At 47.9% G+C, this 22837-nt stretch overlaps 1 protein-coding gene across 1 annotated transcript in view; it reads right to left on the bottom strand.

Moving 5' to 3' along the window:
- Positions 1–22245, bottom strand: part of NAGK (N-acetylglucosamine kinase) — an 84694-nt gene extending 62449 nt beyond the window's left edge. The window contains 1 exon segment of the mRNA XM_029594352.1: positions 22036–22245. Within this exon segment, the coding sequence (XP_029450212.1) occupies positions 22036–22064 (29 nt within the window). The 5' untranslated portion in view covers positions 22065–22245.
- Positions 22246–22837: the final 592 nt, after the last annotated feature.

The following is a 22837-nucleotide window of genomic DNA, read 5'->3' as shown; positions in this document are numbered from 1 at the left end:
CCCAGAACCCCACAGGAGGACTACTGACACATTCATGCAGCAGACGAAGGCAGGAAGCTGAATCCATCTGTCTACACTAAGAAAAACAAAATTATCAGGTAAGTAATATCTCCATTTCCTAGCATGTAGACAGATGGACTCAAGACCAGTGGTATGTACCAAAGCTACTCCCCAACAGGGTGGGAGGCTGCTCGTGGTCCAGACAACACTGCACATGCAAAGCCTGCATCCTCCCAGGCCTGCACATCCAGACAATAAAACCTGGAAAAAGCGTGTAAGGAGGACCACGTTGCAGCTTGGCAGATATCTATGGGAGACAACAGACAAACCTCCGCCATGACATTTCCTGAGCCTTAGTGGAATGGGCCATAACCTGAGTAGGCAATGGCTTTCCAGCATCCACATACACGGCCATGACCACCTCCTTCATCCAACGAGCTTTGGTAGCCCACGAAGCTGCAGCACCCTGCTTATTCCCGCCATGCAGAACAAGCAGGCTCTTCGGCATTCCAGCACCCCTGGGCCGTTAACTCTAGACAGTGAGCCCCCCAACTGTGGAGATTCGTTTCTGTCATGACTACCAACCAGGCCAAAGAGGACAAGAGAACTACCTTTCTTAGATGATCCTCTTGCAACCACCACTGGATGCAGGAGCAGATTTCCATTGGCAAATGGAGCCGAACCGCATAATCCTGAGATTGCGGGTTTCAAAGAGATAGCAGAGAGCGCTGAAAAGGACACATATACACCCTTGCCCAAGGCACCACTTCCAAGGTAGCTGTCATCAAGCAGAGTACCTGTAGGTAGGACCACACTGTCGGGCATATGGTGTCCATCAACTGACTCACTTGAGACATCAATCTCTGGATCTGAACTTCCGGTAGGAAAACTCTGTCCTGTCCCATATCGAACCGGACCCCCAGATACTCCAAAAACAGAGATGGATAAAGATTGCTCTTAGTCAGGTTCACCATCCAACCGAGCTCCTGCAACAAGAAGATCACCTTGTGTGTCACCAGGTGGCTCTCTTCCTGAGACTTGGCTTGAATCAGCCAGTGGTCCGAATATGGGTGCACCAGGATTCCTTCTTTTCGTAAGGCTACCGCTACTGCCTCCATAACCTTGGAAAATGTTCTGGGAGCGGTGGCTAGACCAAAAGGCAGCACCCAAAACTGATAATGGTATCCCAACACCAAAAGCGTAGAAAGCGTTGGTGTTCCAATCGGATGGGAATATGAAGGTAAGCCTCTGACAGATCCAAGAAGGTCAGAAATTCTCCTGACGCACCGCCATTATTACATAGTATAAGATTTCCATTCGAAAATGAGTCACCTTCGAGTGACGGCTGACCCTCTTGAGATCCAAGATGGGACAAAAGAAACCATCCTTCTTGGGCACAACAAAATACATGGAATATCGCCCCATACTTTAAGAACATAAGAATTGCCATACTGAGTCAGACCAAGGGTCCATCAAGCCCAGTATCCTGTTTCCAATAGTGGCTAATCCAAGTCACAAGTACCTGGCAAGTACCCAAACACTGAATAAATTTCAAGCTATTGCTGCTTAATAATTAATAGCAGTTTAAGGATTTTTCCTCTAAGAACTTATCCAAACCTTTAAATCCAGCTACAATAACTGCTGTAACCGAATCCTCTGGCAATGAATTCCAGAGCTTATTTGTTTTAAATAAGTTACTTGCTAACTTCATGGAATGCCCCCTAGTACATTGACTTGCTCAAGTCCTTTCATGATTTTGTAGACCTCTATCGTATCCCCCCCTCAGTCATCTCATCTCCAAACCGAACAGCCCTAACTTCCTTAGCCTTACCTCACAGGCAGCCGTTCCGTGCCCTTATTTTGGTCGCCCTTCTCTGCACGTTCTCCAGAGCAACTATATCTTTTTTGAGATGCGGCGACCAGAATTGCACAGAGTATTAAAAATGCAGTCTCACTTTGGCGCGAATCAGAGGCATTATGACATCCATCGTTTTATTTGCCATTCCCTTCTTAATTCCTAACATTGTTTGCTTTTTCGATTGCCACAGCACACTGAGCCGACACTTTCAATGTATTATCCACTATGACGCCACAATCTCTTTCCTGGGTGGTAACTCCTAAGATAGAACCTAACATTACATAACTAAAGCAAGGGTTATTTTTCTCTATATGCATCACTTTGCACTTGTCCACGTTAAATTTAATCTGCCATTTGGAAGCCCAATCTTCCAACCTTACAAGGCCCTCCTGCAATTTATCACTATTCACTTGAGTTTTAACTACGCTGCATAATTGTATGTCATCCGCAAATTTGATCACCTCACTCATTGTACCCTTTTCTAGATCATTTATAAATATATTAAAAAGCACCGGTCCAAGTACAGATCCCTGAAACACTCCACTTTTTCCACTGTGAAAACAGACCATTTAATCCTACTCTCTGTTTCCTGTATTTTAACTAGCTTGCAATCCACAAAAGGATATCGCCTCCTATCCTATGACTTTTTAGTTTTCTTAGAAGCTTCTCATGCAGGACTTTGTTGAATGCCTTCTGAAAAATTCATCTACTGGTTCTCTTTGTCCACAGGTTTATTCACCCCTTCAAAAAAATGGAGATTTGTGAGTCAAGACCTCCCTTGGGTAAATCCATGCTGGCTGTATCCTATTAAACCATATCTATCTAAATGTTTTCTGATTTTATTGTTTATAACAATTTCCAGGATTTTTCCTGGCACTCAATTCAGGCTCTCTGGTCTATAGTTTCACGGATCATCCCTGGAGCCCTTTTTAAATATTGGGGTTACATTGACCATCTTCAGGTACAACGGATGATTTTAATGATAGGTTACAAATTAATTGAAATAGGTCTGAAATTTCATTTTTTAGTTCTTTCAGAACTGGACCAGGTGATTTACTACTCTTCAGTTTGTCAATCTGGTCTACCACATCTTCCAGGTTCACCATGATTTGGTTCAGTTGATCTGAACCACTATCCTTGAAAATCTTCTCCGGAACGGGTATCTCCCCAACATCCGCTTCAGTAAACTCTGAAGCAAAGAAATTGTTTAAATCTTTCTGCGATGGACTTATCTTCCCTAAGTGCCCCTTTAACTCCTCGATCATCCAACGGTCCAACCAACTCTCTCTCAGGCTTTCTGCTTCGGATATATTTTAAAAAGTTTTTATTGTTCGTTTTTGCCTCTATGGCTAACTTCTTTTCAAATTATCTCTTAGCCTGTCTTATCAATGTCTTGCATTCAACTTGCCAATGCTTCTGCTTAATCCTATTTTCTTCTGATAGATCCTTCTTCCACTTTTTGAATGAAAATCTTTTGGCTAAAATAGCCTCTTTTACCTCACTTTTTAGCCATGCTGGCAATCATTTGACCTTCCTTCCACCTTTAATGTGAGGAATACATATGGACTGTACTTCTAGGATTTTTTTTTTTTAAACAATGAGCATGCCTGTTGCACACTTTTTACTGCTATAGCTGCACCTTTCAAATTTATTTATTTACTATTTTTCTCATTTTATCAAAACGTTTCCCTTTTGAAAGTTTAGTGCTACAGCCATGAATTTACTTACCGTCCCCCTTTCAGTCATTAATTCAAATTTGATCATATTATGATCACTATTGCCAAGTGGCCCCACCACCGTTACATCTCTCACCAAATCCTGTGCTCCACTGAGAATTAGATCTAAAATTGCTCCCTCTGTCATCGGTTCCTGAACCAATTGCTCCAGACTCAACCTCCTGAGAGAGAAGCAGACAAGTTCTCATCACTAGGGTGCAACAGGAGGCAATCTGTAAATTCATAGCCACTGCCTCAAAAGCTTGCTTAAACATACCCTCAATCCTTCTATCATGCACATCCTTCAAGACCGCTCCTCCCTCTACGGAGATAGTCATCCGCTTAGACACGGCACATACCAGAGCATCCACTTTGGGAAAACGCAAACGCTCTCTCAAAGCCGGATCCAGTGGGTACAGGCCTCCAATGTCTGACCCCCTTTAAAATTTGCCTCTGGGGCATTCCATTCCATATCAATCAATTCCTGGATGGCATCCATCACTGGGAAAAAAACAAGAGGCTTTACATAAGGAAACCAAAATGGGATTCTTCCTTGGCTCTGATATAGCATCCGAACCAGGAACACCCAGCTGTCTCAAGGTCTGGGAAATCAAGGCCAGCAGTTCATCTCTATGAAAGAACCACAACATGGTTTGATATGGTTCTAGCCCTAGAGGAATTTCCCCATCTTCCAGGGAACCAGGATCAACCTCATCATCAGTGCCATCCAGATTCCTATTGCGAACACCCGCAGGGAGCTGAGGCGAGCCCCGGTGCTTAAGCATAGGACTGGAAGAGGGAGGAGTCATCGGTTAAGAGTCCGACTAGACAGAAATGGGAGAAGCGAGGACTGCGCTTGAAGAAAGACTCGTAAGCCTTGAAAACGTCCACCCAAGAAAAAGCCTCCGGGTCCAGACCAAGCCCAGAAGGAACTGGAGTTGGTCCCACAGAACTGCCCTCACCAGCGGAGGAGCCAGTCAGTAGAGGACCAGGATCTGGTGTCCCTCCAGTCAAGGCCGTGACCAACCCATCATCAGAATGGCAAGAATCAGGCTTAGCAAAATCCGAGAAAGACAACTCTCCCTGAGCGTCTGAGCAGCGCAGACACAGGTTAGAAGCCCTAATATGACATTTAACACAAATAGGAAAACGCTTAGGTTTCTTGCCTACTAGCATAATTGCTGCGGTAAACGTGCGTAGGAACAGTTTGCATTCAAAAAATAAGCGTCTAGAAGAAAGCACGGCAAGGTGCGCGCACAACCTGTGCCAAGTTAAGCACGTAAAAATGTTTGTGCACGTAAAAAACACACCCAAAAACCGAGCGTACAATGCGTGCGCTGAGCAGACACACTGCGCGCACAGAAGGCAGCAGAACATGCACAAGAGCGCCAAAAACGGCCACCGCGGCCCATCACATGTTGTGCAAGAAAAAAGTCTAAGTGCGGGGCCTAGCCCACCGGGGGCCACTCAACCTGCCAGGCTGCCCAGTTCCCCCAGCCCCAACGGGAGTGGGAATGAACATCGGCATGGCGCGCCGAGAACGGAGCCCGAAGGAAGTCCTGAAACCACTCTAACTGTCTCTGATTCAGGTAAAACATCCTCCTCTTTTTTTTAAACCTTACTTGAGCTCAGTGCTAACCGGCTGAGTACAGAGACGATCTCTGGTTGCGGGGGAAAGAGGGCATCTGCAGTCATCGTCGCGCTCGGCCTCCTGCACCCACTGCCTTTCAGCTGAACTAGCAGCTAAGTCCACGCTAGGAAACCCAGCTACCGGACCAAGGCACACCTCGGAGGGACCACGGAAATCACCTCAGGAATCCTCAACTGGGGGAAGGACCTTTAGGTATCACCACAGGAGAGCGAGGCTTTCTTTTCAGAATTTAGAATTTCAAATTTCATCTTTCAAAAAGCTCAAAGCCATGCCCATAGGGAGGTGCACATCCACCATCTACTGGATATGGAGAATACTGGCAGGCTGGGGTCACTGTAGGGCTATATATACTGTGACGTCAGCTTGCTCCATCTGCTGGCAGGGGAGCATAAATCCACTGGTCCTGAGTCCATCTGTCTACATGCTAGGAAACCAATGATAAATAAAGAGCAACCGGCCTGTTCTGTCTGCCCAATTGTCTTTCTCCCTGGTTTTCTATTGCCTTCGGCAGATAAGCACATAGATTCCCAATACTTAAGCCAATCTCTCAAAACTGTTCTTACCAGTACCCTCTATATCTGTCCACATCATGCTCTTTCTTGTTAGGGATCGTAACTATTCATTTATTTAAAGTTTTGTATACCGACATTCGTTAAGAAAACATCACATCGGTTTCCATGGAACAAACAAACAGTAGCCAACGGGGCTTTACAATGAAACTGATAAGTGAACTGAGGATGGGGGAGAGGGGGGTGGGGGTGGGGGGGTTACCTGGTTACCTCGGTCTTCTTGGAAGCCTAATGCAGCTGTATCCCTGATGTTAGGGCTGTAACCGTGGCAACTCCAAGAAGGTTACCACTGCCTTGCTGGAAGCCTGATGCAGTCGTACCATCGCCATGCCCACTGGCTTGTATTCTCCCCTTTTGATCCTCTGAAGTTTCATGTGAACAAGCAAATACTCCAGCTCCCTCCATTCCTTTTGTTACCCCCCTGCCTGCCCTTACCACTGCTCTGTCGAAAGCATGTTCAAATTCTGTCATGGTTTTGGCTGCCATTGCCTCTGCCAGGAGGTTTTCCAGAGTGGAATCCATTTACCACCACTCTCTGCATCCTGCCCCTCAACCAGTTTCTCACCCAATCAACATATTTCAAGCCTATTCCCCTACTGTCCAATTTGCTTGTGTCTTCTATGAGGAAAAGTGTTCAAAGCCTTACTTAAGTCCAGATAGGCAACATCTACTGCATACCCCGATCCATTACTTTTGCCATCTTAAAGAACTCAATCAAGTTGTCCAACAGAATCTTCCCTTCATGAATCCATGTTGTCCAGACTCCTGTAATCTACTCATTTCCAAAGGAGCATTTTCCTTACTATTGTCTCGTTTTGTCACGACTGAATGTAGACTAACAGATCTGTAGCTGCATGCCACCTCCCTATCTCCACTAGTCTGTGTTGGGAGGTGGGGAGGGGTCTACATACATTCTCCCCGATCTCTTAAAACTATCCAAGAACAATTTGAATAGAGCCGTGAGGGCACAGATGGTACACTCTTGAGCTAATTTAATATCCTGTGGGATACACCACTGGTTCCCATGGCTTTATCCACGCTTGTGCAGCTCCCACTTCAGAAACTGGCTGCAGTAAAGCAGTCAAAGCATTCTGGTACATGGGTCGCTGGTCTCCCCTCTGCCACCAAACATCCTGCGTGATCCTGACCATGTTACACCGTCTTCCTGCACCACCGTTCACCCAACCGTAAAAAGCATTGCTTCAGAATCATAGACCAGCCAGCTTGCTACGACAGCAAAGGAATTCCTAACATTTAACACTATACAGGAATCCAGTCTGAATGAAAGGTGTAGAGAACCTAATTATTACAGCTTTAGGACATGTTGGTTCAGTCTTAAACTTGGATACCGCAACAGATATGTTCAACTCTGCCAGATCCAAGTGTACTTTAAGGACATGCTCAGACCCTGGAAGATGCATGCAAGATTTGTTAAGGAGTCCCAATCCTGCCAAATACAGAGAAATTAAAAAAAAAACTCAGATTTAAACAATGGTAGACCACAGCAGACATGAATGCATCCAGTTATTCATAAGAAATATTCCTTCCTGCTACCTAACCAGGTCTCTTGGAGCTCATGTTGGCTAAGCCCCCATTCTAGTAACTGGGGACGTTATCCAACTGACTGTTCCAACTGCTATGTAAAAAAAACAAATGTGTGCAACAGCTTCAGAGCCCAAAGATTGAAAATCATTGCCTTCAAACTGGCTTTAAACTAGGTTAGGACTCTTCAGCTTAAAGAAGGCAGCTGAGGGAAGATATGAGGAGGTCTATTAAATAATGAGAGGAATGGAACAAGTAAACCTTAATCAGTTGTTTATTCTTTCGACAGGTACAAAGACCAGGGGACACACAATGAAGATACTGGGTAATACATTTAAAACTAGTAAAGATAAAATGTGTTTTTACTCAAGCTATCAAATTTGTTGCCAGAGGATGTGGTGAAAGCCATTAGTGTAGCTGCTTTTAAAAACGGTTTGGACAAGCTCCTGGAAGAAAAGTCCATTAACCATTATTAAGGTAGAGTTGCAGAAATCCACTGCTAATCCCTGGGGATAAGCAGCTTGGAATCTACCTACCCCTAGGTATCCTGCCGGGTACTTGTAACCTGGATTGGCCACTGTTGGAAAACAAGATATTGGGCTTGATGGACCCTTGGTCTATCCCAATATAGGAAATGTTATGTTTTTATGTAAAAAAATCCCTCCTAAAAACACTGGAGCTATTCTGGGATTAATTTGTGGGGGGGAACAGTCAGGAAGGCAGTTCTGGCACTTCTTTTCAGACTTAAGAGGCAGAGCAGCAGTGGTGATCTCCAGGCAGGGAAGAGCAGGAGAAGGGGGTGAGCCTAGCGCACAGAGAACTACCACTCTGCTCCCTAATGCAACCCTCGCCTCTGGTTCCCCCTCCCCCATCTCTCCTCCAGTAACGCAGGGAACAGAAGGGGAACGGGTGATACTAAAGCAGACACTGCAGAACAAAGAACAGACACAGAAAGGGTTTGAATCAGTACAAGTCTGAAACTTGGGCGCAGTAGTGCCAATTGACAAGGCTTCAACCATGATCTCGAGGAATGGCACTACTGCTCACAACTGTCACACTTCTGCTACTTCAACCCCCTTGTGTGTCCATTACCAAGGGCCTAATTTCTGGCAGAACAACCCTGAACGGCGTTCTGCCACCTATTTTTCTGGGACTCGAGAAAACAGAGCAGAGCTGACAGTGTATATCAATTCTGGCTCCCCTGAGGAAACAGAACAGAGGCAGTAGTTGCATGGATTTATAGCGTCCCGGCCTTGGAGGAAGCAGAGAACAGAGTTTTGAGCTGCTTACCCCATGACAAGGGCAGCCACATGGCTTTGATTTTTGTTAATTTCTTAGCAACAATTTAGGAGGCTGTGAGGGAGAATAGCCAAGGTTAAAAAAAAAAAAAAAAAAAGATGTGGGTTGAATGCTTCTCAGCCTCACTGCTTTTGCCACTCATAAGAACATGTCATACTGGGTCTGACCAAGGGTCCATCAAGCTTAGCATCCTGTTTCAAACAGTGGCCAATCCAGGCTACAAGTACCTGGCAAGTACCACTATGCAGATCCCATGCTACTGATGACAGTAATAGCAGTGGATATTCTCTAAGACAACTTGCTTAATAGCAGTTAATAGACTTCTCCTCCAAGAACTTATCCAAACCTTTTTTAAACCCAGCTACACTAACTGCACTAACCACATCCTCTGGCAACAAATTCCAGAGCTTAATTGTGCGTTGAGTGAAAAAGAATTTTCTCTGATTAGTTTTAAATGTGCCACATGCTAACTTTATGGAGTGCACCCTGGTCCTTCTATTATCTGAAAGAGTAAATAACCGATTCACATCTACCCGTTCTAGACCTCTCATGATTTTAAACACCTCTATCATATTCCCCCCTCAGCCATCTCTTTCCAAGCTGAACAGCCCTAACCTCTTTAGCCTTTCCTCAAAGGGGGGCTGTTCCATCCCTTTTATCATTTTGGTCGCCTTATTCTGTACCTTCTCCATCGTAACTATATCTTTTTTGAGATGTAGTAACCAGAATTGTACAGGGTACTCAACATGCAGTCTCACCATGGAGCGATACAGCAACATTATGACATTTTCTGTTTTATTCACCATTCCTTTTCTAATAATTCCTAACACTCTGTTTGCTTTTTTGACTGCCGCAGCACACTGAACCGACAATTTCAATGTGTTATCTATTATGATGCCTAGATCTCTTTCCTGGGTGGTAGCTCCTAATATGGAACCTAACATCGTGTAACTACAGCAAGGGTTATTTTTCCCTATATGCATCACCTTGCACTTGTCCGCTTAAAATTTCATCTGCCATTTGGATGCCCAATCTTCCAGTCTCGCCCGGTCCTCCTGCAATTTATCATAATCCGCTTGTGATTTAACTATTCTGAATAATTTTGTATCATCTGCAAATTTGATTACTTCACTCCTTGTATTCCTTTCCAGATCATTTATAAATATATTGAAAAGCACCGGTCCAAGTACAGATCCCTGAGGCACTCCACTGTTTACCCTTTTCCACTGAAAAAAATGACCATTTAATCCTACTTTCTGTTTCCTGTCTTTTAAACAGTTTGTAATCCACGAAAGGACTCCACTAGTATCTCATGACTTTTTAGTTTCCTTAGAAGCCTCTCATGAGGGACTTTGTCAAACGCCTTCTGAAAATCCAAATACACTACATCTACTGGCTCACCTTTATCTACATATTTATTTACCCCTTCAAAACAATTGAAGCAGATTTGTGAGGCAAGATTTGCCTTGGGTAAATCCATGTTGACTGTGTTCCATTAAACCATGTCTTTCTATATGCTTTACGATTTTGATCTTGAGAATAGTTTCCACTATTTTTCCTGGCACTGAAGTCAGGCTCACTGGTCTATAGTTTCCTGGATCGCTCCTGAAGCCCTTTCAAAATATTGGGGTTACAGTGGCCACCCTCCAGTCTTCAGGTACAATGGATGATTTTAATGATATGTTATAAATTGAAACTAAGAGATCTGAAATTTCATTTTTTAGTTCCTTCAGAACCCTGGGATGCATACCATCCGGTCCAGGTCATTTGCTACTCTTTAGTTTGTCAATCTGGCCTACTACATCTTCCAGGTCCACAGAAATTTGGTTCAGTTCATCTGAATCATCACCCTTGAAAACCATCTCTGGAACTGGTACCTCTCCAACATCCTCATTAATGAACACAGAAGCAAAGAATTCATTTATTCTTTCTGCAATAGGCTTATCTTCCCTAAGAACACCTTTAACCCCTCGGTCATATAACGGTCCAACCGATTCCCTCACAGGTTTCTTGCTTCAGACATATTTTAAAAGTTTTTATTATGAGTTTTTGCCTCTACGACCAACTTCATTTCAAATTCTCTCTTCACCTGTCTTATCGATGTTTTACACTTAACTTGACAATGCTATTCCTATTTTCTTCAGATGGATCCTTCTTCCAATTTTTGAAGGATATTTTTTGGCTAAAATAGCCTCTTTCACCTCACCTTTTAACCATGCCAGTAATCGATTTGCCTTCCTCCCACCTTTCTTAATGCATGGAATACATCTGGACTGCGCTTTTAAAATTGTATTTTTAAACAATGTCCACGGCTGTTGTGCACTTTTAACCTTTGCAGATGTACCTTTCAGGTTTTTTTTCTATTTTCCTCATTCTATCAAAGTTTCCCTTTTGAAAATTTAGTGTTAGAGCTGTAGATTTAAATAGTCCCCCTTCCAGTCATTAGTTCAAATTTGATCATATTATGATCACTATTGCCAAGCAGCCTTACCACCATTACCTCTCTCACCAAATCCTGCATTCTACTAAGAATTAAATCTAAAATAGCTCCCTCTCGTGTTGGTTTCTGAACCAATTGCTCCATGATGCAGTCATTTATTACATCCAGGAACTTTATGTCTCTAGCAAGTCCTGATGTTACATTTACCCAGTCAATTTTGGGGTAATTGAAGTCTCCCATTATTACTGCACTGCCAAATTAGTTAGCTTCCCTGATTTCTCTTAGCATTTCATCATTTATCTGACCATTTTGTCCAGGTGGATGATAGTATACTCCTATCAATATACTTTTACCCAACACACATGGGATTTCTATCCATATAGATTCTACTGAGCATTTAGTCTCTTGTATGATTCTTTACCCTGTTGGACTCTATACCCTCCTGGACATAAAGTGCTACACTCCCAGCAAGTTGATCCTCCCTAACATTGCGATATAATTTGTACCCTGATATAACATTGTCTCATTGGTTATCCTCCTTCCACCAGGTCTCTAAAATGCCAGTTATGTCTGTTTCATCATTCACTGCTGTAGACTCTAAATCTCCCATCTTGCTTCTTAGACTTCAGGAATTGGCATACAGACATTTTAAAGTGTGTTTTTTGTTTGTATTAACAACCTGCTTTTCATATGGATAAAGGAAAATTAGTTTCTTACCTGATAATTTTCGTTCCTGTAGTACCAAGGATCAGTCCAGGACACCTGGGTTGTGACTCCGCACCAGTAGATGGAGACAGACTAAAACTTGTGGGCGGAGCCATATAAGCCCCTGTGCCAGTCACAGCCCCTCAGTCATAACTAATGTCAAAGTAGAAACCCAAAGAGGCAACCATAGCTAACTAACAAAACTTGCCATTTAATCGGAAACAATTCCAACCCCTGCGGGAACCGGACTCCCCAACCGGGAGAGTGAACAAGCGGTGAGCGCAAGGAAACAACGATGAGCAGACTCTCCGTCAGCGGGCGGGATCCTGGACTGATCCTTGGTACTACAGGAACGAAAATTATCAGGTAAGAAACTAATTTTCCTTTCCCTGTACGTACCAGGATCAGTCCAGGACACCTGGGATGTACCAGAGCCAACTTACCGAGGGTGGGAAGCAGAGAGTCCTGCTCGGAGTACCCTCTCTCCAAACCCTCCGACCTCAGCGGCCTGAACATCCAGACGGTAATGTCTGACGAAGGTATGCAACGACTGCCAGGTAGCCGCCCTACAATCTCTTGGGGCGACACCTGAGAAGACTCCGCCCAGGACGCAGCGTGAGACCTTGTCGAATGAGCCCGAAGACCCACCGGTGGAGTCTTTCCCCGTACAAAGTACGCTGAGCCTATGGCCTCTTAGAGCCAATGGGTGATCGTCGTGCGAGACGCTGCAGCCCCTTTCTTGGGACCAGAAAGGAGGACAAACAGATGATCCATTATCCGAAAAGGATTAGTGACCTCCAGATAGCGAAGGAGGGACCTCCTCACATCCAGCTTTCGTAAGTCTCTCGTCTTCGGATCCGACGACTCCCCGACCGCGAAAGCGGGAAGTTCAACGGATTGATTCAAATGAAAAGCCGAGACGACTTTCGGAAGAAAGAAGGGACAGTGCGCAAGGAAACGCCTGTGGCGGAGAGTCGCAAGGACGGCTCCCTACATGACCACGCCTGCAATTCCGAGATACGGCGTGCCGAAGAAATCGCCACCAGAAACACGGTCTTCAACGTGAGATCCTTGACAGTAGAGCGCTGCAAAAGGCTCAAACGGTGCCGAACATAAGGCAGAAAGAACCCAATTAAGATCCCAAGCCGGACACGAAGGACCCAAGGGAGGACGGAGATGCTTAGCCCCCTTCAGGAAACGGACTATATCCGGGTGAAGAGCCAGAGGGGATCCCCCCGACCTTCCCCCACAAACAACCAAGTGCCGCCACTTGGACTCGTAGGGAACTGCACGCCAAGCCTCTGGCCAGTCCCACCTGGAGGAAAGCCAGAATATCAGAGACCGCAGCGGCGGTGGGATCCAAACCTCGCTTCATACACCAATCCTCAAAAACTACCCAGACCCTGACATAAGCCAGGGACGGAGACTGCTTCCGGGACCTCAGCAGCGTAGCAATAACCGCGTCCGAGTAAACTTTGCTCTTTAACCGATTCCTCTCAAAAGCATGCCGCGAGACAAAAGTGATCCGCATCCTCCAAACAGACGGGGCCCTGATGAAGCAGCCCCGCGAAGCCGTGGAGACGAAGGGGAGCCCCCACCGACAATTGAATGAGGTCTGCAAACCATGGACGGCGTGGCCACTCCGGTGCCACCATGATCACGTTGGATGGGTGCAATTCTACGCGCCGCAGGATCTTGCCGATCAGTGGCCACGGGGGAAACACGTACAGCAGCACATCCGTCGGCCAAGAGAGCACCAGCGCATCGATGCCATCTGCTCCCCGCTCTCGACGCCGACTGTAAAAAACGCGGAGCCTTCGCGTTGTGCCACGTGGCCACCAGATCCAAGTGGGGAACTCCCCACGTCCTGCAGAGGAGCAGAAACGCCTCGTCCACCAGTTCCCACTCTCCGGGATCTAGACGATGCCTGCTGAGAAATCCGCCTGCACGTTGTCGACCCCGGCAATGTGAGACGCTGCTATGCTGCTGAGATGTTGTTCCGACCAGGCCATCAAAATTCTCACCTCTTCCGCCACCAGTGGACTTCTCGTCCCTCCTTGACGATTGATGTAGGCCACGGTGGTTGCGTTGTCTGACAGTACTCGGACCGCCTGTCCCCGCACCAAGGGTATGAAGGCTTGGAGAGCCAGACAGACCGCTCTGGTCTCGAGGCGGTTGATGGACCATTGAGCTTGCGACGCTGACCAACGACCTTGCACCGACTTCCCTAGGCAAACTGCTCCCCAGCCGGAGAGACTGGCATCCGTGGCCACCACCGTCCAGTCGGGAACGAGAAGGGATACGCCACAGGACAGATGACTTGGATCCAGCCACCAAAGAAGACTGGATCTCGCCGGACCCACAAGCGGGAGCGGTAGGTAGAAATCCTCCGAAACTGGTGTCCAACGGGACAGCAAAGAATACTGCAATGGCCGCAGGTGAGCGAACGCCCAGGGTACCAACGCGAGCGTTGAAGCCATAGACCCCAGCACCGTCAGGTAATCGCAGACTCGTGGACGGCGAAGAGACAACAGACGCCGCACCTGAGATTGCAGTTTGCATATCCGATCTTGAGAGAGGATTACCCTGCCCCGTTTCTTGTCGAATAAGGCCCTCAGATATTCCAAGGACTGAGTGGGAGCCAAATAACTTTTGTTGTAATTGACCGCCCAGCCTAGGGACTGCAAGAGCTGGAGGACCCTGTCCACCACCCGTCGACACTGACTCTCTGACTTCGCCCGAATCAGCCAATCGTCTAGGTAAGGATGAACCAGAAGACCTTCCCGTCGCAGCTGCACCGCCACTACCACCATCACTTTCGTGAATGTTCGAGGCGCCGTTGCAAGATCAAAAAGGAAGCGCCCGAAATTGGTAGTGCCTCCCCAGAACGCAGAACCTCAGAAACTGCTGGCACAATGGCTGAATGCCCACGTGAAGGTACGCCTCCGTGAGATCCAGAGGAGCCAGAAATTCGCCCGGACGCACCGAAGCGATAACTGACCGAATCGTTTCCATTTCGAAGTGGGGAACGCGAAGACATCTGTTTACCCCTTTGAGGTCCAGAATTGGCCTTGAAGTGCCGTCCTTCTTGGGAACTACGAAGTAAATGGAGTAACGGCCCGAGCCAAGCCGATCGGCAGGGACGGGGGATATGGCCCCCAAGCTTTCCAGCCGACGGAAGGTGTCCAACATCGCTGCCCTCTTCCTGGGGCCTTGCAGGGCGAGACCAGGAACTCGTCCGCTGGGATGCGAGCAAAATCTAACTCATAGCCGTGTCTTATCACGTCGAGGACCCACTGGCCCGACGTCACCCTGGTCCACTCCTCGAAATATAAAGTTAACCGCGCCCCTACATTTGGAACGGCGTGCCGCAGGCGCGACGAGAGGTGGACCGGCCGGAGTTCAATGCGAGGGCTTGGACCCCGCACCCGACGGGGCCCCGCCTTGCTACCCGTAACGTTTCCCACGAAAGGACTGCTGCCATTGAGTGATCCGGGAAGAAGATGGTCTATACGAAGAGCAGGCGGATCTTTGAGGGCGCGATTTCCTGGGCCCCCGGAACCGGGCATTGGCCGGAAAGGAGGGCCGCGCCCTGGCCCTATCCTCGGGCAGCTTGAATGCCCTGTTCTCCCCCAGAGAAACCATCAAATCATCCAACTCCTTGAAAGGTAACGAACCCAGGTGGGCTTTGGAAGAGCCATCCGCTGCCCAGTTGCGTAGCCACAGGAGACGGCGCGCCGAAACCGCGGCTACTATGCACCTAGCAGAGGTGCGCAGCAGGTTGTGGAGGGCGTCAGCTCCATAAGCTATTGCCGCCTCCACTCTATCAGCCTGAGACGCCTCCTCCGCCAACAGGCCTGCATTCGCCTGAAGGACCTGGGCCCAGCGTAAACTAGCGCGCATGGCGAAGTTAGTGCAGATTGTTGCCCGCACCCCTAGGGCGGATACCTCAAATATCTTCTTGAGCTGCACTACGAGCTTCCTGTCTTGTATATCCCGAAGGGCCGTCGCCCCCGTGACCGGGATAGTGGGCCTCTTCGTCACCGCGGAGACCGCTGAATCCACCTTTGGAAGTTGCAGAAGCTCCAGCGCCTCCTCCGGGAGCGGGTAGAGCTTATCCATGGCCTTGCTGACTTTCAACCCCAATTCCGGGGTATCCCAGTCGTACTGGATCCATATTGGCCTCCTGGCGGACCACCACTGGTGAAGCCTCTATCCCCAGGTCCTGGAGAATGGCCGGGATGAATGGCGACAGTTCCTCTCTGCGGAACAGACGGACTACCTTGGGGTCATCCCCGTCCGCTGCCTGGGTACCTGTTCCCGCGCCCGGCTGGGTGGAGCCATCCGCCCCCGTCTCCTCAGCCCCCCTCGGGGGCTCCTCGAGACCATCAGTATCCGCCGTGGAGGAATCTTCTGGATCTGACTCCTGAGGTACGCTCCGGGGAAGCCGTTTCCCTCGCGCTGGCTCCTGGGCGAGCATCGCAGTCTTTTTCGCCTTGCGCTTACTCGGTGGGGCCTGGTTGGAGCCCTCCCCAGAGCACCCCCCTCGGGAGCGCTTGCTGCGCTTGTACTTAAGTACCTTGCGCAGCAAGCTCGCGAAATCCTCAGAAAAACGACCCGGATTCGGAAGAATCGGCGTCGGAATCCCCCCGGGGCCGAAGCCCCTCCTCGGCGCCCCCTCCCGCCGCACCCCGCTGCGGGGATAACGCGGGAGGGAGAGCCGAATTGCCTGCCGCGGTCCACGAGAATTCCTTGCCGGTGGCCAAAATGGCCGCCGCTCCCGCGCTAAGCGGGAAAATGTCCTGAGGCCTATTTACTGGGCCTACCCCTCGCGGCGGCGAACGCGCGATCCGGGCCCGAGCCCCCCGCGATGCCCCGGACGTTGCTTCACCGTCCTGGATGCAGGCCGAGCAGAGGCCCTCCCTGGAAAAACGCACGCGCGCGCCGACCCGCAGGCCTTGCCTGAAGAACTGTGCGGCAAGCCGGCGACCGCGGGAAGTAAAAAACTGAGGCGCGTGAAAATTAAAGAAAAAAATAATTCGGCGACCTCCCTCTTGCCTGCGGCGCCCCCCTGCGCGAAAACGACGGAGCAGCGACGCCGAAGCAACGGAGAGCCGGCCGCAACAAAATAAAAACAGAAAACTTTTTTTTTTTTTTAAACGCTGAGGCCGCTGTCCCGGGTCCTGGAGCCCTAGTCCTGCAGGGGTGAGTGAACAGGGCTCCCCGGTGTCACCCCTGACGCTGCCACTAGACCAGCCGGGTCCTCGACCCTGGCAGTGGCCTCAACCGGGGGAGGGTAGTCCCCTCAGGACCTCTCAACCCCCCTGGGAGGCAGGGCACCCGAGACTAAGGGATTAAAAGAAAACCCCAATTTGGTATATAAACAACTATGCCTAACAAAAAACCTAGCCCAAAAAATTCAAACCTAACACCAACACCAGAATCAGGTCAGGCAGGGCTGTGACTAGACCTGCACCATCTACTGGAGACAGAGTAAGACTGAGGGGCTGTGACTGGCACAGGGGCTTATATGGCTCCGCCCACAAGTTTTAGTCTGTCTCCATCTACTGGTGCGGAGTCACAACCCAGGTGTCCTGGACTGATCCTGGTACGTACAGGGAATTTGGAATTCTTTAGCTTAGGTGATTCATTATTTATAGGCACATGGGCTACTTTTGCATTTATTGGAACCTCTCTGCTGGGATGCCCTAACTCTCCTGTTTCATTAGTATCCTTCAAAGATACATTCTTCCGAACCATGCACTGCTCACTGACCGTCGGCTTTCCCCCTTGTTCTAGTTTAAAAGATGCTCTGTCTCCTTTTTAAAAGTTAGCCCCAGCAGCCTGGTTCCATTTTGGTTAAGGTGGAGCCCGTGTTTTCGGAAAAGTTTCCCCCTTCCCCAAAAGGTTGTCCAGTTCCTTACAAAACTGAATCCCTCTTCCTTGCACCATCGGCTCATCCACGCATTGAGACTCCAGCGCTCTGCCTGCCTCGCATTTCATAGAATGCCACCTTGGAGGTTCTGGATTTCAGCTTTCTACCTAAAATCCTGGGTGTATTGGCTTCCTATTTATCCCACCATTATCCCAGGTCCTGCCACTTCTGCAGCTAGTGACTGGGAAGGATGAAAAGGGCCAAGTGTCAATGAGGGAATGATGGCAGGGGGGAGTCAGGTAGTGGATCAGGAGGAGGTGAAGGAGAGTGAGTGATGTGGGAGAGAAAAAGTGTGAGTGAAGGGATCGGAGAGACAGTGGGTTGTGTGGGGGAAAGGGCAAAGAGCAAGATGAGTATCAAAGATGCTGTCTGAGTGAGAGGATTGGGAGGACTATGAGATGTGAGTGAGATGGCGGGCAATCTGTGAGTGATCTGAGTGGGTAGGGAAAGGATTGGGCGTGGTGAGGAGAAGGAGAGAAGAGTGAGTGAGAACATACGGCATTGCTCCCCCTTCCTTTCACCCCCAAGAAAGCAAAGAGAAGGTTATGCTATTGAATTCCAGGCCCCTCCCACCCCTGTCCAAGGAGACGGAGGACAGCGGAGAGTGCACAGCAATCTGCTCCTGCCCCCCTCCCCCACCCCCCCAAAGCAGAGGGGAGCCGGCTGATTCTGGCTTGAAGAAGATGCCTCCATTTTACTGGCTGAGGAGGGAGAGGAGGAGAGTTGCTGCAAAGGGCGATTTTCCAGGGAAAGGAAGGACCTGAGGATCACCAGGGATAGGGTGTTAGACTTAAGAGCTTTAGGATCTTTGGGAGAAGGAGGGACAAGGACTACCTTGGAATTGTTTTGGGAGGATTGGAACGGAGGATCATGATCACCAGGGCAGAGAGAAGGCGGGGCTTAGGGAGAGCCCCATTCTTTCCAGCTACCTTCTTCTCCTTACCCCTAGTGATCCTGCGTCCCCAAAACCCCCAGCTGTCCTTTGCCTACACCAGTGCTCATCGAGCATGTTAAGAGTGTGAAGAATGTGTCTGGGTATGTGTGAGCGAGAGGGTTTACATCCGGCCCTGGTCCTGCCCCTTTGCACAGGTCACACCTGGCCCTGGCCCCACCCATCTCACCACTCTCCACAGTTTCACTTCCTTTTTGTCTACAATTTAAGCCCTGGAGCTACTGCTTAAGAAGAGTAAACTTCCCTTGTAAGTCTGACATATGCCGACATGCACTTAGATGTATCGACTTCTCCCTTGAAATAGTTATCCTCCAAGTCTCCAGCATGATTTGCGCAACTAGGGCTATCCATCCTAATTCTGGCCCTTCCAGGCAACTCTCACCCAATCGACACACAACCCCCATGGCCAGGCTTATGCAATGTAGGCAGTTTCATCCCAGGATCAGATGTGCCTTCAGAATGTGGCACTGGAGGAATGTACTGCTCTAGCCCTTCCATTCAGGCAGCATGGAGGGAGCAGAAGGGGGCAAGTCTGGAGCAGACTCTGCAGGCTGCTCTGCTTTTCCATCAGAAGCAGCAGAAGGGGATGGGCTGACATGGGAGTAGAGCAATTATTTTCTGCTCCAATAAAAATCAACAGCTCTCTAGCAAACTCTTTGGGTTCTGCAAGGTCTCACTAGGGGGTTCCATAAAAAAGGTTAAAGTAGATATAAATTATTTGGATCCAAAAAATTACTTTTACCTCCTTAAAACAAACAACAAAACCCCCCACAGCATTAAGCATTTCAGTGCACAGAGGCTTCATATCCTGGCTAACATGGGACATCCACCACAGCCAAGGGCCAAGCACTGCCAGGGATAGCACAAATTCCACTTCCTTTCTCCTGCAGCTCCAGAGAAAACGTTCACCCCAGCCTAGGCACACTATAGCCAAGCTCTGAGAAAAAGCAGAGGCACCCAGATTTAGGCACGTGCAACACAGGCTAATTAGGGTGCCGAATTTTGAAGCTGCTAAAGAGGAGCCTGCTTCTGCTTGTTTCAAGGCCGTGCACTGGTGCTGCTTTAAAGGGGTGCAGTTTTGGCACTTTGGGCTCCTCCGCCCCCAGCTCTCCAGTTATGCCTATGGGTGCCAAAATCTTAATCCCATCCTGGCCAGCAGGATGCTGCAGGAACTGGCCAGAGGCCAATCCACTTACCCACGTGACCTGACAGGGGGCCTGGTCTGTTGCTGTACGACCCGACACAGAGAGGCAGGGAAGAAGAAAGCATCACCAGAATTCTGAAACTATCCTGTGTCTCATAATTTTATTTCACTATTACTACTGTTAACAACACTCACAATAAGTCTCCAATACAGGCAAAGTACAAAACGTTTTCCATATACTAACACTTTCAAATACTGAAACACAGGAAAATCAGATAGAAATATGAATTTACCCCACGCTAAGTGCTTTTCCACACCAACATGCATGTTTATATAAATTATTAATCCTCTACTACTTTACAGGTTTTTAAACTATTTCTGCATAGAAAGTCATAAGAGCAATCATTTCCCTTATATGCATGCAGCACCATGTTTGTGCTTCAGGGGATGCATTCCAGCATTTTATCTTCGGAAGCACCGATGTCAGCGATCTTCCCTCTCGTACTAGTGCCGTTCCGAATGGGGCGAAGCGCAAGGCGGCTTCTCGCCGTTACTGTTGCAGGTGTGCGGGGGGGGAGGGAACGACACCTTGCAAGCTCACATTCAGACTTACCTAAGCCTTACTCTTATGGTTTTATATACAAAAAATAATTTAAAAAATATGAAGTACAGGATTAATGATTATCAACAAGCACACGGTGTGGAAGATCACTTGGTGTATGAATTGCCCTGTGCTATCTGCTATGAAAATCCTTCCATATGTCAATATTTGAAAAGGAACAAATTATCATGCTAATCAAGTTTCCTAATCTGAGAACCAACCCCTACAGGAACCACAAACTAGAAGAAGGAAGAGAGCACTGTGAATTATTTTACTGACCAAAGGAAATGAGAAGGGGTGTCCACCTGACAGCAACTCTGGCTAAGATGTCAAAATTGCTAGTGGCATCTCAGTTTTTGATTTACTAGACAAAAATCAGATCGGCAACTGAAAACTGGTATTGTTAAAAAAAAAAATCAATCGGGGGAAAAAGTCAAGAATTAAAAGGACCAGGAAGAAAACACCAACACTACTTCCACGTATGCAAGCACATCAAATGAGTCACAAAGTCCTCAGTTAAGGGTCCACATATTGTATATTTATTATTTAATACCAACTACATACTTGATGACACAATCTTATAGGCAGGCTTTCAGACACGAGATTCTTGAATCATAAAAAGATACAAAAGTGATTCCACAATATTTAAAAATGTTGAAACCACGCTGGGTACATGAATGGTCTTAGAATGAAACTTCTAGGAACCCAAAGGGCCAGCCATACTAATGGGGTTTCCCCCTTGTTTTGTCTCTACGGCTAAGAGAAAAAAAATAAACTTAAGACGTTGCCATATTGGCTCAGTCCATGAAGCCCAGCATCCTGTTTCCAACAAAGTCCAATCCAGGTTACAGGTACCTGGCAAGTAACCAAACATTAAAGAGAACCCATGTTACTAATAAGCAGTGGCTATTCCCTAAGTCAATATGATCAATAGCAGATGGACTTCTCGTAGTACATGTGGTTTAATGTGGCTGTGCTAAGAAAATTAACTATTAAATTAACAGATGCAGCTAATAAAATGTTTAACATCAAGCTTATTCATTCCGATTTTTCTTTTTAGTTTCTCAGGTAGTGCCGTATAATTTTTTCTAATTATGCACGTATAAACATAGTTATCCCACTATGGATAGGGATCATCTGCCAATACATCCCCACAGCCCCCCGCTGAAAGTAGCAAATAGAAAACTAGCAGGAGATCATCAATGAAAAAAAAAAAGTCTATTTCTTTTTAAACCACTTTGAATAGATGGGTGCCCATAGTTAAAGGTGCACGCTTTTTATTCCACAAAGTATAAGAAACAAATCGTATCAAGAGTTACAAAAATGAAGAAAAGAAAAACAGGATGCACCGTCGTTATACTAGATCATCCGAAAACCCCAGTAAGCAGTCAAAACAAAACCTTCGACAAAGGGTATGAACCCTCCCGGAATAATAGGATGCAAAGTGCGGGTCGGAATAAACCACAGCGGCGACAGGGGAATAAAGGTATTGGAGACAGAGCTCTAGCACCTCCTGCAAAGCTCCCCGCAGCCTTTCACGTTCAGTCGGAGAACTAAACCAACCCCCTTTGCCCTAAGCCCCGCCCGGCATCCACCGGACTGGATGCAGGGGTCTCGCGCTCACCCCTCCACGCCGCCGTAGAGCGCTGCCATGTCCGGAACGGGGCTGATGTGCGGGGACACGCGGCGCTTCCTGATCCGGCAGAGCCGGAGAGGCGCCGGGCAGCTCGCGCGCACTTCCGGAAGGCGGTGCTGCACTGGCCTCGTGCCCCGCGTAGTCGTATCCTCGGGCTCTGAGTCTCCCGTGACGATGTGCGACGGTGAACGGGAGAGGTCCATTACATTCACAAACAGCAACACGCGCCAACTGGGGGCTTTTTATTTTCTTGCGCCGTTATGTCTAATTGCAAAACTGCGTGGAAATACTTGTTTTGCGGTGATTTGAAGGGACAGCAGAAGACCTTTTGGGGCGGGAGCTAGCAAAACAACCAAGCTCCACGCCCAGCTCCCACTTCCAGTTTCTTACTTTACATTTATAGTTAACTAGTAGTGAAAGCCCATCTAAGGATTGGGTAATACTGTGAAGTGTAGGAAAGCCTTAATTGAGATGCGTGGTGTTAGAGAATGCAGGCTGAGTACTGTACTGTGTGATGGGAGAGAGGGGATTGGACAAGTCAGAGAAGGGAGGGGGCAGAGCTCAATTTCCATATATGGTAGTAGAGAGTGGATTGGACAATAGAGAGAGAGGGGAGGAACTGGAGAGTACAGGGAGGGAGAGGGAATGGAGCTTAATGTGCATATTGGTGATGTTGGTGGGGGAGGGGCACCTTTTCTCTATTTTTCAGGCCGATTCAGTAAAAGTCGCGGGAGAGTGGGCGAGTCACTCTCCTGTGCACGCGATTCATGGGGGAAGAAGATGCAAATGA

Source organism: Rhinatrema bivittatum, chromosome 1 (genome assembly GCF_901001135.1).
Source record: "Rhinatrema bivittatum chromosome 1, aRhiBiv1.1, whole genome shotgun sequence".
Lineage (NCBI taxonomy): Eukaryota > Metazoa > Chordata > Amphibia > Gymnophiona > Rhinatrematidae > Rhinatrema > Rhinatrema bivittatum.
Note: the sequence above shows the minus strand (reverse complement) of the source record. Positions and strands in the feature narration are given on the sequence as shown.